Consider the following 15,670-nt stretch of genomic DNA (forward strand, 5'->3'; position numbering starts at 1 on the left):
GTTATCCAAATGCATAATTTGTTATGCAGTGGAGAAAATTGTTGCATAATTCGTTATGCGTCTGCAGAATGTGTTATGCATCTTTTTTGGTGGCTGCATAATGGTTATGTATCAAGTTTTCGAAAAATTTTCCTAAATTGATGATCACCTCCGATTTTTTCGTGAAAAACAAAAATTTTATATTCTTGTTTGTACTCGTAGCGTAGCTCTCTTAAAAAGATTTCCAACGATATAAAATTTGTAAAATTCCAAGGCGCGGATTTTTAGATATGTTATATCCAAATTGTGTTGCCAATTATACCTCTGATGCATAATCCATCATGCGGATGCATAATCCGTCATGCAGACATTTTTAATAATTTCATATAATTATGGGTGTCACGGTACCTAAAATTAATTGTGGACCTGACAATGAGAATATTATTTTTTTTGGGCTTGCGCCTAATTTTCCCAACTGAAATAGGTGTTGCCAGAAGAACCACAACTGCAGATTTATCAGTGTTATTATCAGTGTTAACTAGTCTTCATCCATGCGCCAGCCAAACAATTTTTAATACGAAAGTATACAAATTTCCATTGGCAGCTTCATTCTTTACTTTGTAATTTTCCAAATACCTTTTTTTCAGGCCTGGGTAGCTAATAATCGGGCTTAGTTCCTATAACCCATATTATATGACTTGACCATGATAAGTAGAACCTGGTTAGAGAATACAGAGTAACTGTTTTCTGTTTTCTGTTTAACCTTCTGCATCCCAATTCCCATGCACCGGTAATTAATGTTTTTGATAGCAGAATTATCTTCAAAGATGAAAAACCAGCAACGGTCGTACATTGCAGGAATGTAGCATTTGGATGGAGTAAGGCAAGATTTTAAGACACCAACAGTCCCCCATGTGGGAATTTCTCAACATAGCACAGAGAGGAGTGAGAGAGAGATTGAAACACACAATAAAAATCGGAACTACATTGATAAAACTTTTCTTCTGCATTTTTCAATTAACAAAAACGTCTTTAAATAGACTTTACATCTAACATAAACACTGACCCAATCACTAATCCACTAACCATAAATTCCTAATTATAGCTATTACTCTCCACTTCACACGGGGTCCGTATCTTCTGTGCCAAAGGCTGTGAGCCATCTGTGAGCCATCTGTGCCAAGCCAATAAGGCGTTGACACCTGTCCTTATTAATCTGTAACAACAAATCCGTTGTACTTTCCTTGTTCAACTCTTCTCCGTTAGGAAACAAGATCAAATTTGGGAGAAAGAAGATAAATAAATTTATATCTAATCACCCTGATATATAGAAAATCTAGAAAATATTTGAGGATACATATATACTACATGTCTAATTTTATCTAATATGGACTTCGTTCATACTAATTCTTAGCAAATATTAAAAAAAAACATAACTATGAGAAAACATAAACAACACTTACAATATTAAAATTCTAATCACCAACTCTTTGAGCTTCATGGAGCCTGATCGGAGGTACGATTTATATGAATGCTAATCATATAGTGTAATTCATCCGATTAGAAAATATATATTGTATATTAAATCTTATACAGTACTAATTTATGGTTTTATTTATGATGTTGTAGAACTCATGCCCTGAAAATAAATTTAGAGACAAATCGAAGATTGGACTTTGGAAACTGCAATAGGCGATCAAATTGTAGTAAAGAAATAAAATAAGATATCGTAAAAACAAAAAAGAGAAAAAAAAAAAAATTTGATATCAAAAACGATACCTCTCTCCTCTCTCCAAAAAAATTCTCTCCTCCTTTCTGGTAATGGAGTAATTTTCTTAGGATAAGTTTGGGGACTCTTTAGGATCATGAGCTAGGGGAGATGGTATTGGGGATCAAATAACTTAGATGTTTGGGTAATAATATGAATCAAATCATGGTTTTTTAACCTTTTTTTTTTTTTTAAGATTTTGCTTTCTTTTTGGAGTTTTCTTTCTGTTCCTCGATCTATCTTCCTTCTTCTCTTTGGATCTGTAGAACCAGGTACTTCTTTCTCCTTTTGTATTGGCTTCTCTATAATTCTTCTGTTGGGTTGGATTATGTCTCTGCTCATGTTTCTTTTCCTATTTCTAGATCTATTTTTCTTCTAATTTTTCTGTTGAATCTGAATCTGATTCTCTTTTCTCCTGTTGTATTGAATTCTCTGTGTTTCTTCTGTTTGGTTGGATTATTATCGTCTCTCTTAAATTTCTTTTCTTCCATCTAGAACTTTTTTCTTCTAATATTTCTCTCTTCTTTGGTTGCTCTGTTTATCGGTTTAGATGTTGTTAGATCTATCTTTCTGTAACGAGTTGTGGTTTGATTTTATACTCTCTTCTTATTTTAGGTCTTGCTCTCTTTTTCTACTAATTTTTGCTGGTCTGATTTATTTCATATACTTCTCTTGGTCTTCTCCTGGAATGAGTCTAAAACAATCAACAACCACTCAAAACGGCTGAAGGAAAAATTTAATTATCTTTTCTAAAACTCTCGAATGAAAAACATTCTTCTCCGTCTTCTATGGGAGTTTCTTATATTCTAAAAATGAGTTTCAGTATGGTTTTAGATTGGAACATCATGATTGTTCTTCCTGTTTCCAGATCTACAAAACGCTCATCTTCTGGCTCTTTTTTTTCTAATTTTTGCTTTTGCTTTTGATCATTCAATTATGATTTCCTTTCTGAAATCCTTTTGTTTTTTAACAGGAAAAATGAGAAGAAAAAAAATCATGGATTTAGGTTTTCATTAATTAAATCTTGGTTTCTCTTGAAATTTAAAAAGTATTTTTAAGAATTAAATCTTTAATATGCCGGAGTGTTTTGAGGGTTTCTTAAAATTTGTTTCTCTATCTCTTCGTTCTTTCTAATTAAGGGTGTTTTTCTTTCCTTCTTAAATGGTCTTGTTTAAATTTTGGTGATATCAGGGATGGAGACTGTTTTATCTTAGCTAGTCTTCTTTATCATAAAAGGTCTTGAATCAAAAAGCTTTGTAATATCTTGTTAGGAATTGATCTAATTTTGTTGTCTTGTTTTTTCTTTAAGTATCCGGTTTTGTTGGCCTATTCATACATGTCTGTCTTCGTCTTAATATTTTTGGAATCAATCTTGTTAACTATTTCTTGATTTAATCGTATGTTTTCATTTAGTTTCTTTATGCTGGTGAGTTCTCTTTTATTTTTTCTCTATAAATCATCTTTGTGGCTTTTGAAAAATAAATAAATAAAAAATTGTTCCCCCGGACCCTGACCATAACTCCGCTGATCCTTAAACAACCCCCAGGCAAGTCATTCTTCAACTCATTATTGCTTCTATCCTTTAATCCCTTCTTACGCTCCTCATCTCTTTTCACATTAAAATCAGTTTTCCTCAAGTATCATGGCAGCTTTGTGAATCATTTTTTAGCTTAAGGGTCTAGATCTGGATTATCTGCAAGAAACAAGTGTCCAAGTCTTCAGTTGGTTTGGTTTGGCTATAAAGGGGACTTTTCTTTCACTCTTCTCTTTGATTTATTTATTTTTCACTTGTTAAACTATAGCCCTCTAATTAGTTAAGACATGATTAGTTAAGACCGATTAGCTAAGACCGATTATCTAAGACCGTATTAGTTTAGACCGGACAGTTAACTAAGCCCTTTAAGTTGCTCCCATCTTGTACAGTTTAGTCTCCCTTTTAGTTATAGATTTTTATTTAGGTTTATTTTTCCTGTTGGTGTTAGTCTTATTTATTAGCTATTTCTATTTCAGCTTGTCCTTTTTAACATGTATTGTATTTATGTAATGATAGTGTGTAATTTAACATACTTTTGTGTTTCTTCTTGGATTAGGAAATTGAAGACTCCTGTGAAACAACATGATGCTGAAATCAATATTGGCTATGTTCTATATGGTTGTATATTTTCGAAAGTGCAACTTTCACCATTTAAATCTTCGATTGCGGAAAAGACTAAACCATCGCCCTCAATCATAAAGAAGAGAACTCTTTCCTGTATAAGATGTCGTGACACTTTTATCAGACTTGCTCGTGGTAGAAGGGCTCAGGAATCCATATTGATAGTTTTATCGTAGCTAAGATCCCATTCTTCAAAACTTGATTGTGGATCAACACGTGCTGCCAGTATTAGAAGACTACTCATTGGGTACCGATGGAGAACAAATGCTTCCTAGTTTAATGAAGAATTATAAATGTTCGTGTTATCTTTGCAACTTTAGTTTTAGGATCTTCTTTAGGACCTACCGCGTTGTGCTCTTTTCCTTGGTCAAGGTTTTATCCCTTTGGTTACGGGTTTTCCTTGTCAAAATTTTTAACGAGGCAACAAATGCGTGTCCAACACCTTGCGGCGGTTTTATCTTTTACTTACTTTTATTTGTCATTTATTTTTCATCTAATATCTATAATCACTTTGTTATAACTACGGTTGTTAACGCCTTAAATTAGTCCTTTTCAATGAAATACCAATTCACAAAAACAACAAAAAAAAAAGTTTTGATCCTGTTTCCCAAAGGAAAAGAGTGAGTTGAATTAGGAAAACTACAACGGATTTGTTGTTCCAAATAAATAAGGACAGGTATCGCCGTCTTATTGGGTTGTCACCGATGGCTCACGGAGCCTGAAGATACGGACCCCATCACACGTTTAATATTCCAAAATACTAGGAACAACCTGCCCCATTTTCGCACGTCATAATTATAAGACGTTAGACATTCCTAATTTTGTTAAAGACCAAATCAATACCAAAATATATTTTAACAAAATTAACATAATCCTATATATTTTGAATTATTTCCAACACCTCACTTTGCAATCCACTCCCTAAACCTTGAGCTTATTTTGTATACAGAGTAAAATCAAGCAAGACATTTTCAAAATATTTTATAAAAAATTGAGATAGAGTCTCAAAAGAAACGAGTCTTATTAGGATCTCCACAAACTCTCTCCTTTTCAAGTATACCATGTGCCATACTTTTACTCCACTTCAAATTGCTGTAGCAGCTTTGCCCTACTACACTTTTAACCCTTTTACTTTTGATTCAAAACTAAACAGAAAACCACATATTAAGAAGATAATAATAAAGTTGAACCAACTAATTAAGTAAAAGATACATTCATAGACATATATATATATATATATGTATATATATATATATGTATATGATAAAGCAGGGAAAGCTAAAGCTAAACTTGTCTACATATCCATATCTTAATCAATGTTCTTCTCTTGTCTTTCACTTCAAATGTAGGATCACTACTAGCACTAGATCTGCTGCATGTATAAAGGACTTGCTTTCCTTTTTATTTTTACTTCATTATATTAATTATCACCCTTCTTTTCTTGATTCCAAATCTCCATCGACAACCCTCCTTTGTCAGCAGTGGCAACAAGTTAACTTTGATTCGGGGGTCCCAACCGTCCCATATTGTGAACACTCACTACAGTGTTGTCTGCAAGGTTTCTCTAGGATATTCATTCCTTTATTCTGCATGCAGCCTTAGTTGATTACTCAATTCACATTCATGGTCTAGTCATGAAAGCAACATTCAGTATCTATAGGCCAGGGTGAGTCGTTAAGTCAATCAGTCAGTGTGTGGGGAAAAAAAGTGGTGAAGAATCTCTTTGCAGTTTACCTTCCCAGACCCGTATTTTGTTCATCTTTTCTTCGCACCAGTGCAATTGCTCTTCACTTATTTCTGTCGTTCTTAAAACCCTCGACACCACTTTCAGATCTATTAGGCTCATCAATATCTCCATCTCTTCTTCTTCTTTCAACTTTCTTTTCCTAATGCATTTTCCAGCTCGCCGCAAGTCTTCAATCCTCATTTTCTTCTGTAAATGTATGCAATAAAATTGTTAATTAAGAGGCTCAAGTAAAAATGTCGCCCTATATATGAAGCAGGGTTCGTTTTTAATCTGCCAGCACAAGTAAAACCTCCCCAACTGTTAATATTGCGGCAGATTAGCAAAATGCAGTTTTAGTAAATAGTAGTGCAGCAGTTTTCCAGTTTTCCGGATTGTACACGTAAAGAAATGTCAGCTAAAAATAATAAAAGAAAATAAAACTAAGTACTTACCCTTTTGTTTGATTTTCTCATTAAATGAAGATAAGTTGGATCAACTGTTTGTTTAGTGTTTCTTTTGAAAAATGCTTTAAAGATATCACATGGTTTTTCTTTATCCTCCTTTAAGAATTTCATGAAAGTTCGAATGGCGTCTTCCATTACTCTTGAAAACTTAATTGATGACACTGTCATATTGATAAAACCTGCCTTCTTATTATTATCTTCTTCTGATTCTGCGAGATAATAACAAACCAAAAGATTTACCATATTAATGATAAGTAAAATAAAACATGATGCAAATACTTATGAATATGGCGACACGAAACGAATATTCACCTCGAAATTCAGGTACTTGAAGTAGTTTTGGTGCTGAATTCCTGATTCGAGCATAAATTTCAGGCCGTCGACCATGTTCGTATGGTTCATTCTCAATAAATCGTTGTAATAAAACTTGAAATTGCTGAAATTGTTGCGCAATCTGACCAGGACAACCGGGATCATTTTCGCTACTATATGTTGCTTTAAGACGTTGGTAATTTTTGTAATTCCAATTGAGAGCTTCCCATGTCAAACAGATTTGAGCTACATAGGCTGTCTCTAATTCTTGATACGGGTTACGTCGTCCGAACTGGTGGTATTTCGGTTTGTTCTTTGTTGTTAATTTATGCACAATTCTCTGCGAGATTGATCTTGGACATGCTTCTATTGCTCGGAGAGATTCTGAAGACATTTCGTGCACAAATCTTTAAAGAGTGACAATGAAATTTCACACATGAATATAATGAAAATACTCAAAATGCATACCTGTTTCACTTAGTTTTTGTGCACTAATCCGGTCCAAGAACAACATTTCCTCATCATATTTTCTGAAAACTGTATAAGACTCCCATGTTGGGCAACTTCTCCGAGATGAGGTTGAAAAAGGATCATCTCCTGTTCCCGAGACTCTATAATTGACAGAGCTTCTCCATTCCGAAGAGCTTTTGGACGTCGATCCTTCCGTAACTGAATCTCCAAACATGTCATTCTTTTTTGAAAATGAGTCTTCGAACATATCATCCTCGACAACATTTTTCTGAATTTTCTTGGGTTGTAAAACAAAAAACTTCCCGTCTTCCAACATTTTGGTCTCCATGGTATTCTTCACGTCCTTAGATTCTTTACCATCTCGTTCTTCTGTTTAATGAAATTTAAGCAGTTAATACTTTTTAATCTTTAACTAATAAATCAACTACTTTTTCAAGTTCGTCACATATGATACGTACCTTCTGAAGAAGTGTCATCATTAGGTACCGGCCCACTATTATTGAGATCGATTTGTACCGGAGTGATGTAACCATTTTCACTAGGATCAGTACTGATGAACACCATTGTCGTTGTTGCAGAATTAGCATCACTATCTTTTAGTAATGATAGCTCTTCGTCTTGGTGAAGAACATCCACTGCTACATCTAGTTCACTAGCTTGATCATCGGATTCTTCAGGTGGAGAAAAATAGTCTGGAGAATGTTCTTCTTCCATGATAATAATTTCCTCTTGATCATCATCACTTGTTGGGTCTTCATTATGATATGACGTAGAGTCCTCGGCGGCGACGTCTTCTTCAGTATCTTCTTTAACGGTATAATCATGAATATGATGTTCTTCAACTGCATCAGCGCCATTTTCTTTCAAAATTATTTCCTCCTGGCAGCCGATACCTTCGTAAAAAACAACTTGTTCTTTCTTGGGACTCTGGAAAGGTATAAATAAAAGGGATTCTCCACCATGCATGATATCAGCCACCAAATGATCCTCTTTCTGCTCCATGAGCAGATCAAAACTGAAGAATCCGTGACCATCTTCTCTTTTTTGGCCGGCATAATGATGATCATGTTCTTCTTCATGACGAAATGCATGATATTCAGTATCATCATCATTACATGTAGATTTTATTGGGATTACATGGTCATATATTGAGAAGAAGAAGTTAGCTAGAAGAGTGGAGGAGACATTGAAGAAGGAGAAGAGAAGATGGAAGGAGATAGGGGAATTGAAGAACAACAAAATTAAGGTTTCTTTTGAATCACCTTTCATGATAATTGTTGCTTATTGGAAATGAGCTAATCTCATCATACTCCACCCAAACAAAGCCTCACTTCCATACAAAAAGCAAAAATTAGATACCTAGACTACCCTGCTAGTTTACGACAAATTAATTTAATGTCATATATGTACTTGTTAGATATACGCCCCAACTGCCGTTTATCTTACCTGCCTTTCCCCAGCTTAATCAGCACTTTGTCATCTTTCAAAGGACTATCGATTTCCTGTGGATTTCCCAGATTACATTACTGTGTAAGTTCGAGTAGTAAATACTTCAGCAATGTATATATTTCTGCAGCCAATAAGACAAGAATCATATTACTGGGGCTTGAATGGGATTGGTTTTTAGAGGCTTAATATGATAGTTATAACCAAGATGTGGATGGGACCGAATCTATGTAAAAGTTCAAAAATATCCTCAATAAATTTAATTTATTATCTTTTTACCCTTTTATTAACTAATTATTATCTTTTTGTTTTGTTTTGTTTTATTTTATTCTTCTTCTTTTCTTGTTCTCTCTTTCTTTTCTTCTTCTTCTCTTCTTCGTTTGAGGCGATTAATCGTCGATTCAAAATAATTTCATCGTCAATTAAATTCATCGTATAAAACCATAGTGAAGACAAGGGAAAAGGAAGGATCGTCGAAACAACCTCTTCCTGAACCAGATAAATCAAGTTCTGAAAGTGAAGATGAAACTGAAAATCAAGAATTAGTGAATGAAGGAGATGAACCAGCCGCCGAGACTCCTGATATGACTGCAATAAGGTATGAATTGAAATACCCACTGTTTATTTAAGCGTTTTGATGATTATTCAGTTGGTTTCGAAAATTTTAGGTCTGAAAAAACAGTTTCTGAAACTGCTTACGGCTGGGAGTTCTTGTTTTCCCAACCGTAAATACCTGTTGCTATTGGTATCACTAAGAACTCCCATCCGTAACATAGGCGACGCTGACGGAAATTGAGAAATCCTAACCGCAAAAATTTGTTTACGGCTAGGTTATTCCTAGCCGTATCTTCTTCTGTGTTTGAAATTTAATTCAACAGTAGCATTTACGTCTAGGTTATTCTTATCCGTAATTTTATTTCCTGGCCGATATGTGTGTAACGTCTTGGTCGATTGGCCAAAGTCCCGTTCGTAATTGTCACGGCTAGGTTATTCCTAGCTGTATCATCTATTATGTTGAAGATTAATCCAGCGGGACTACTTATGGATAGGATTATCCTATCCGTAATTTGAGAAACCAAGCCGCATATTTTATTTTTTAGCCGTTATTGTTGTTACGTCTTGGTCGATTACTAAAAATCCCATCTGAAAACTTTGTTACGTCTGGGACTCTCAATTTTTCGTAGCCGTTTTTTGTGTCACGGCTGGGTTATGTCTAGATTTCCCAACCGTATTTACGTATTTTCTTTTGTTTTTTGGTCTTCGTTGTATTGATATGCAATCAACTTTTGAACAAAGGAAATGAAAAGAGGAAGAAAATATCGCAAAAAGTAACACCTTGTAATGTCCCGACTCCGCAACCTCGTCAAACAAAACCATTAGGTCCAAATGCAAGGAATGCCGTTTGTGGAGGAATGGAAGGTGGGGGATTGGAAGGTGGAGTTGACACTGATGTACGAATGAAAGGTGGAGTTGTTACTGATGGAGAAAATGAAGGTGGTCCTACTGATGGAGGAATGGAGGGTGGAGTTGCCACTTCTAGAGGAAATGAAGGTGGTGCCACTGATGGAGGAATGGAAGGTGGAGTTGCCACTGATGGAGGAAATGAAGGTGGAGGAAGTGCAAATATGGTTGTTGAACAACCAAACTTGGCCGAAACAAGCGCTGCTGATAAGGGTAAAGGTATGATAGAGGAGGAGGAGAAGAAGAAGTATCCACCAAAAGACCCAGCAAGACAAATCATTAGTGCTATGCAGTTTTTACCTCTCAAGAAGAATGGGATACCTTGGGGTGAGCCAAATGATCGATCCGTTTTGTTTGGTTACCGGTCATCATGGGCTACTAGGGTTTGTGTCACAAAGGTAATAAATTGAATTTAATGTATATTATTTTAATTTTATTTTGGATTGTTAATTGTAACAACCAAAAGTTTATTTTCTTTGTAGTTTCTCGATAAAGCGGTCCCTAAACTGAAGCACCAACAAGGAAAGTTTTGGTCGTTGGATAGGGAGTATCCAGATGTGGTAGCCTTTTATGTAAAGGTGAATATTATTTGCTTGGTTCCAAAGTATCTTAGCTTAAACCTAAAGCAACCTAGGTTTTGAAGTCTATATAAGGGGAACTCTTGGCAACTGAGATTTTTGAATCCTGGCCTACTTTTTGGTGTGTCCTAGTTGTATCTAGAGTCGTTCTCTCCGGAAACCCTTTTAGGGTTTAGCGACTACAAAGACTTCATTAGGATTCATGAAGCCAGGTCCAGTTATCTTTACCTTGATAACTCGAGTATACAAATGATTGTTTGAAGAGCCTTGATCCAATGATCAAGATAGATAGTAATCATCAAAGTTCTCTTCGTCTTAGACTTTCTTGATTCCGCAATTTTTAAACTTGTGAGGTAAATAATAATCTAGGATGCACTTCGGTTTGCATAAGTCTGGATTTTTAGGATGGCCATACTTTTGTCAAGTTGCTATCGATTTTCATCACCTGGATCTTTTGTTTGATTTGATCATCCTTTTAGATCGTAAATCAAGAAATCAATCAACTATGATTTTTGAATCCTGACACTACTTTTTGGTATGTCCTAGTTGTATCTACAGTAATCCTCTCCATAAAACTTTCTAGGGTTTAGCGACTACAAAGACTTCATTCGGATTGATGAAGCCAGGTCCAGTTATCTTTTATCTTGATAACTCGAGTATCCTGATCTTGATTGTTTGTAGATCCTTGCTCCAAAAATCAAGATAGATTGTAATCATCAAAGTTCTCTTTGTCTCAGACTTTGTTGATTCCGCAAGTTTTATACTTGTGAAGTGAATAATAATCTAGGCTTCACTTCGGGTTGCATAAGTCTGTATTTTGAGGATGGCCATACTTTTGTCAAATTGTTATCGATTTCCATTACCTGGATCTTTCGTTTGATCTGATCATCCATTTAGATCGTAAATCAAGAAATCAATCAACTAGGATTTTTGAATCCTGACACTACTTTTTGGTGTGTCCTAGTTGTATCTAGGTAATAAATTGACTTTAATGTATTTATTTTGGATTGTTAATTGTAACAACCAAAAGTTTATATTCTTTGTAGTTTCTCGATAAAGCGGTCCCTGAACTGAAGCACCAACAAGGAAAGTTTTGGTCATTTGATAGGGACTACCGGGATGTGGTAGCCTTTCATCTAAAGGTGAATATTTTTTGCTTGGTTCCAAAGTATCTTAGCTTAAACCTAAAGCAACCTAGGCTTTCAAGTGTATATAAGGGGAACTCTTGGCAACTGGAATTTTTGAATCCTGGCCTACTTTTTGGTGTGTCCTAGTTGTATCTTGAGTCATCCTCTCCGGAAACCCTTTTAGGGTTTAGAAACTACAAAGACTTCATTAGGATTCGTGAAGTCAGGTCCACTTATCTTTATCTTGATAACTCGAGTATCCAGATGTTGTTTGTAGAGCCTTTATCCAACGATCAAGATAGATAGTAATCATCAAAGTTCTCTTCATCTCAGACTTTGTTGATTCCGCAATTTTATACTTCTGAGGTGAACAATAATCTAGGTTGCACTTCGGTTTGCATAAGTCTGGATTTTGAGAATGGCCAAACTTTTGTCAAGTTGCGATTTCCATCACCTGGATCTTTCGTTTGATTTGATAATCAGTTTATATCGTTGTTGTGGGGTGATTTCGGTTTGGGGTTCTACCCGTCTTAGCTATACCAAATGACATTATACCAAGAATAGTAAGAGAGAGAGAGAGAGAGTTGCCTTTCCATTGTACCTTGTCCTTCTTTACATAGACTTTCCAAAATCCCCTTCATTTTATGACATCGTGCCATGTGTCTTAAACCTCTTTGATTACTTCTAATGCCACTTCCTTAATATAACCTCTTTCTTATTCACTAATTCCTTTCTTATCCTTCCTTTTAATGGACACTTTCTTGTTGGACTTGGGCTTAGTCCCCAAGTCCCTATGTTTCCTACTTGACATAACCACCCCTCCGGAGGCACCCCAAACCTGTTAAGGAGTATTATTTTTCATATATCAACATTAGTCCCCTGACTATTGGGTCAATTGTTAAATGACCCGGTAGTCAAATCATTATGCATTCTCAATCACCACGTGTCGCGGAAGGCGGGGCGGTTACCATATCATTTATGGTGACACTTCCCCTATATAAAGGTATAGTTCCTTCTATCCCATCATCCGTTTTCAAGCCCCCTTTTTTCCATTTTTGCCTCTTTCCGTCGGATATTTTTCTTAGATGGCTCATTCCCTTCATGGGTACATTTTAACCTTAGCGCCTATCCCTGCGCTGGTCTCAATGTTCAAGGAGGTGGAATTGGGACGCCTGTTGTTAGTGAAGGCCGAAGTTGAGACGCTTCATGAGTACATGCTAGAAAATAGGGACTCCATGCGTCCCCAATTCGCGGAACGTCATGAAGTGCATCAAGCAGCTCAAAGGGACGGAAACATAACTTCTGCCATTCAGCACGCTTTAGATGGCGCTGTCACAGCTCGGTATGCTGCTAATTCACTTCTCATGGAGTATTCATTAATGACAGCAACTATAGATCATGCCATCGTTAATTGTCGTTCATATGCCTCTAATCAGGCAACCCCGCGGATTCACGGGTACGCTTTATCTCTAGCGGCTGTCTCGACGCTCGTAAACTTGCCCTATCCCAGAGATGAACTCGTGCGTTTACTAACGTTAAGAGCAGAGGTGGAGGTACTATGGACTCTCAAGAGGACTCTCTTAAACAAAGCACGTAGGGAGTGTGATGAACATGAAGGCACTCTTGCGCTCGCTCGTAGTGCAAGAGGTAAGGGTAAAGTCATGCGAGATATCCGTAGGTTGATAAGTGAGGCCAACTGGGAATTGTCTCAAGTCGTCATTTTGTGTAATGAGGGGCGTCTGATGGCGGAATCCGTGGATACGGACATTTCCCGTTGTCACGAGTTGATAGTCGTCTAATGTTGCGTGTCGTTTTGGGGCGGATTATCTTGTTGGTTACTAGAAAGTTTATCATTGTTGTTACGCTTGCTGATTTTTCTATTTGTGCACTTGTTTTGGGACTCTGCCTCATGCGAATGTTCTTTTGATGTTAGTATTATTTATTGCTTATTGCTAGGATTTTCTTCCCTGTTGCTACTTTACCTACCCCTTTTTGTATCGTGGATTTTTCCATGCTGATCTTTAGTTCCTGAGTCCCCAGGGCTCGTTTCGATCTTTCCTTCTCTCCGAGAGCTTCCTGGGGAGCATCGTCTACCGCACTTCGTTGTTAACGTGAATCGACGCGTGTCACAACATGTAAAGGAGAGATGCGAATAGTGGGTGCATCGTGAATTACGACCTTTTCTTTTATATACAATTCTTCTTCTTAGTCTGATCACTAGTTTCTTTTTTTTAACTTCTTTTTCCCCTTCTCTTGGTCAACATATCGCCTTCATGGATAATTCTCTTCATGGATATGTGTTATCCCTGGCGCCCTTTCCTATGTTGGTCTCGCACCAATTCACAAAGGTAATAAATTGACTTTAATGTATGTTATTTTAATTTTATTTTGGATTGTTAATTGTAACAACCAAAATTTTATATTCTTTGTAGTTTTTCGATAAAGCGGTCCCTAAACTGAAGCACCAACAAGGAAAGTTTTGGTTATTTGATAGGGAGTATCGGGATGTGGTAGCCTTTCATCTAAAGGTGAATATTGTTTGCTTGGTTCCAAAGTAACTTAGCTTAAAACTAAAGCAACCTAGGCTTTCAAGTGTATATAAGGGGAACTCTAGGCAACTGGGATTTTTAAATCCTGACCTACTTTTTGGTGTGTCCTAGTTGTATCTAGAGTCGTCCTCTGCGGAAACCCTTTTAGGGTTTAGCGACTACAAAGACTTTATTAGGATTCGTGAAGCCAGGTCCAGTTATCTTTATCTTGATAACTCGAGTATCCAGATGATTGTTTGTAGAGACTTGCTCCAACGATCAAGATAGATAGTAATCATCAAAGTTCTCTTCGTCTCAGACTTTCTTGATTCCGCAATTTTTATACTTGTGAAGTAAATAATAATCTAGCCTGCACTTCGGTTTGCATAAGTCTGGATTTTTAGGATGGCCTTTGTCAAGTTGCTATCCATTTTCATCACCTGGATCTTTCGTTTGATCTGATCATCCTTTTAGATCATAAATCAAGAAATCAATCAACTGTGATTTTTGAATCCTGACACTACTTTTTGGTGTGTCCTAGTTGTATCTACAGTCATCCTCTCCATAAACCCTTTTAGGGTTTAGCGACTACAAATACTTCATTGGGATTCGTGAAGCCAGGTCCAATTATCTTTTATCTTGATAACTCGAATATCCTGATCTTGATTGTTTTTAGAGCCTTGCTCCAACAATCATGATAGATCGTAATCATCAAAGTTCTCTTCGTCTCAGACTTTGTTGATTCTGCAAGTTTTATACTTGTGAGGTGAATAATAATCTAGGCTTCACTTCGGGTTGCATAAGTCTGTATTTTGAGGATGGCCAGACTTTTGTCAAATTGCTATCGATTTCCATTACCTGGATCTTTCGTTTGATCTGATCATCCATTTAGATCGTAAATCAAGAAATCAATTTCCCAATTGAACTCCTTGTCTATGGCGCTGATGATATCCTCCCAGCTGAGATCAAGATTCCCTCTGCAAGAATCGCCGCGGCCAGTGGAGTGCAATGGGATGAAGCCGAAGTATCTAAGTCGAGGATTGCTGAGTTAGACATGCTTAAATAGAGAAGTACCAAGGTAGAAAAATATGTGTAAACCTACAAACAGAGAATTTCCAAGGCATACAACAAAATGGTAAGACCTCGAACATTTCAAGTAGGAGATTTGGTTTTGAAAACAGCAAAACATATCCAACAAGACATGTCCGCCCCCAAGTTCTCTCCTAAATGGGAAGGGCATTACGTAGTTATCAAGGAAGTATCTAGAAGATATTACAAAATCTTAGCTTTGAATGGAGGAGTCGAAGGAAACATCATCAATGGCAAGTGGCTCAAGGCGTATTATGCTTGAACGATCCTCAAAGTATTAAATTTCTAAATGTAATTTCCGTTTTCTCCAAAAGAGTATACAGTATGCTCATCCATTCAAAATTCAAAGTATTTTATGAATCTCACAAGAATCTTTCAATCATCTACTTTATTCAAAACAAAATCTCAAACCTACGTAAAAAAAATTCTCTTTCAAATGCTCACTCAGAGCAAACCATCCAACAGAGGATAATCTCTATAAAAAACCCTGTCAAGCTTCTTCCGAAAATTTTTGGTTTTCATTTTCAAGGCCTGGACCGCCTTCTCAATTCTTGCTGACTCCAAGG

General features: G+C 36.4%; 1 protein-coding gene and 1 long non-coding RNA gene across 2 annotated transcripts; one reads left to right on the forward strand and one right to left on the reverse strand.

The window, feature by feature from the left end:
* Positions 1-808: 808 nt before the first annotated feature.
* On the forward strand, positions 809-4,421 carry LOC113289161. Its single transcript, XR_003330878.1, has 3 exons — positions 809-1,495; positions 1,609-2,019; positions 3,838-4,421. It is a non-coding gene; the product is annotated as an uncharacterized LOC113289161 (long non-coding RNA).
* Positions 4,422-5,311: 890 nt separating this feature from the next.
* Positions 5,312-8,253, reverse strand: LOC113289162. The gene is made up of 5 exons (XM_026538351.1): positions 7,334-8,253; positions 6,873-7,244; positions 6,405-6,788; positions 6,081-6,301; positions 5,312-5,835 (listed from the first exon to the last, which is right to left on the reverse strand). Exons 1-5 carry the CDS (start codon positions 8,142-8,144, stop codon positions 5,590-5,592), a joined length of 2,034 nt encoding a protein of 677 aa, XP_026394136.1. The 5' UTR covers positions 8,145-8,253; the 3' UTR covers positions 5,312-5,589.
* Positions 8,254-15,670: the final 7,417 nt, after the last annotated feature.

The sequence above is a fragment of the Papaver somniferum genome, chromosome 6 (genome assembly GCF_003573695.1).
Source record: "Papaver somniferum cultivar HN1 chromosome 6, ASM357369v1, whole genome shotgun sequence".
NCBI lineage: Eukaryota > Viridiplantae > Streptophyta > Magnoliopsida > Ranunculales > Papaveraceae > Papaver > Papaver somniferum.

Bases quoted from the DNA above. Each gene is read 5' to 3' on its own strand.
- LOC113289162 (XM_026538351.1), bottom strand. From the start codon at position 8,144: ATGAAAGGTGATTCAAAAGAAACCTTAATTTTGTTGTTCTTCAATTCC. The intron at 6,789-6,872 runs GTATGCATTTTG...AAATGTCTTCAG, and splicing joins ACAAAAACTAAGTGAAACAG to AATCTCTCCGAGCAATAGAA. The intron at 5,836-6,080 runs GTAAGTACTTAG...ATACATTTACAG, and splicing joins TGAGAAAATCAAACAAAAGG to AAGAAAATGAGGATTGAAGA.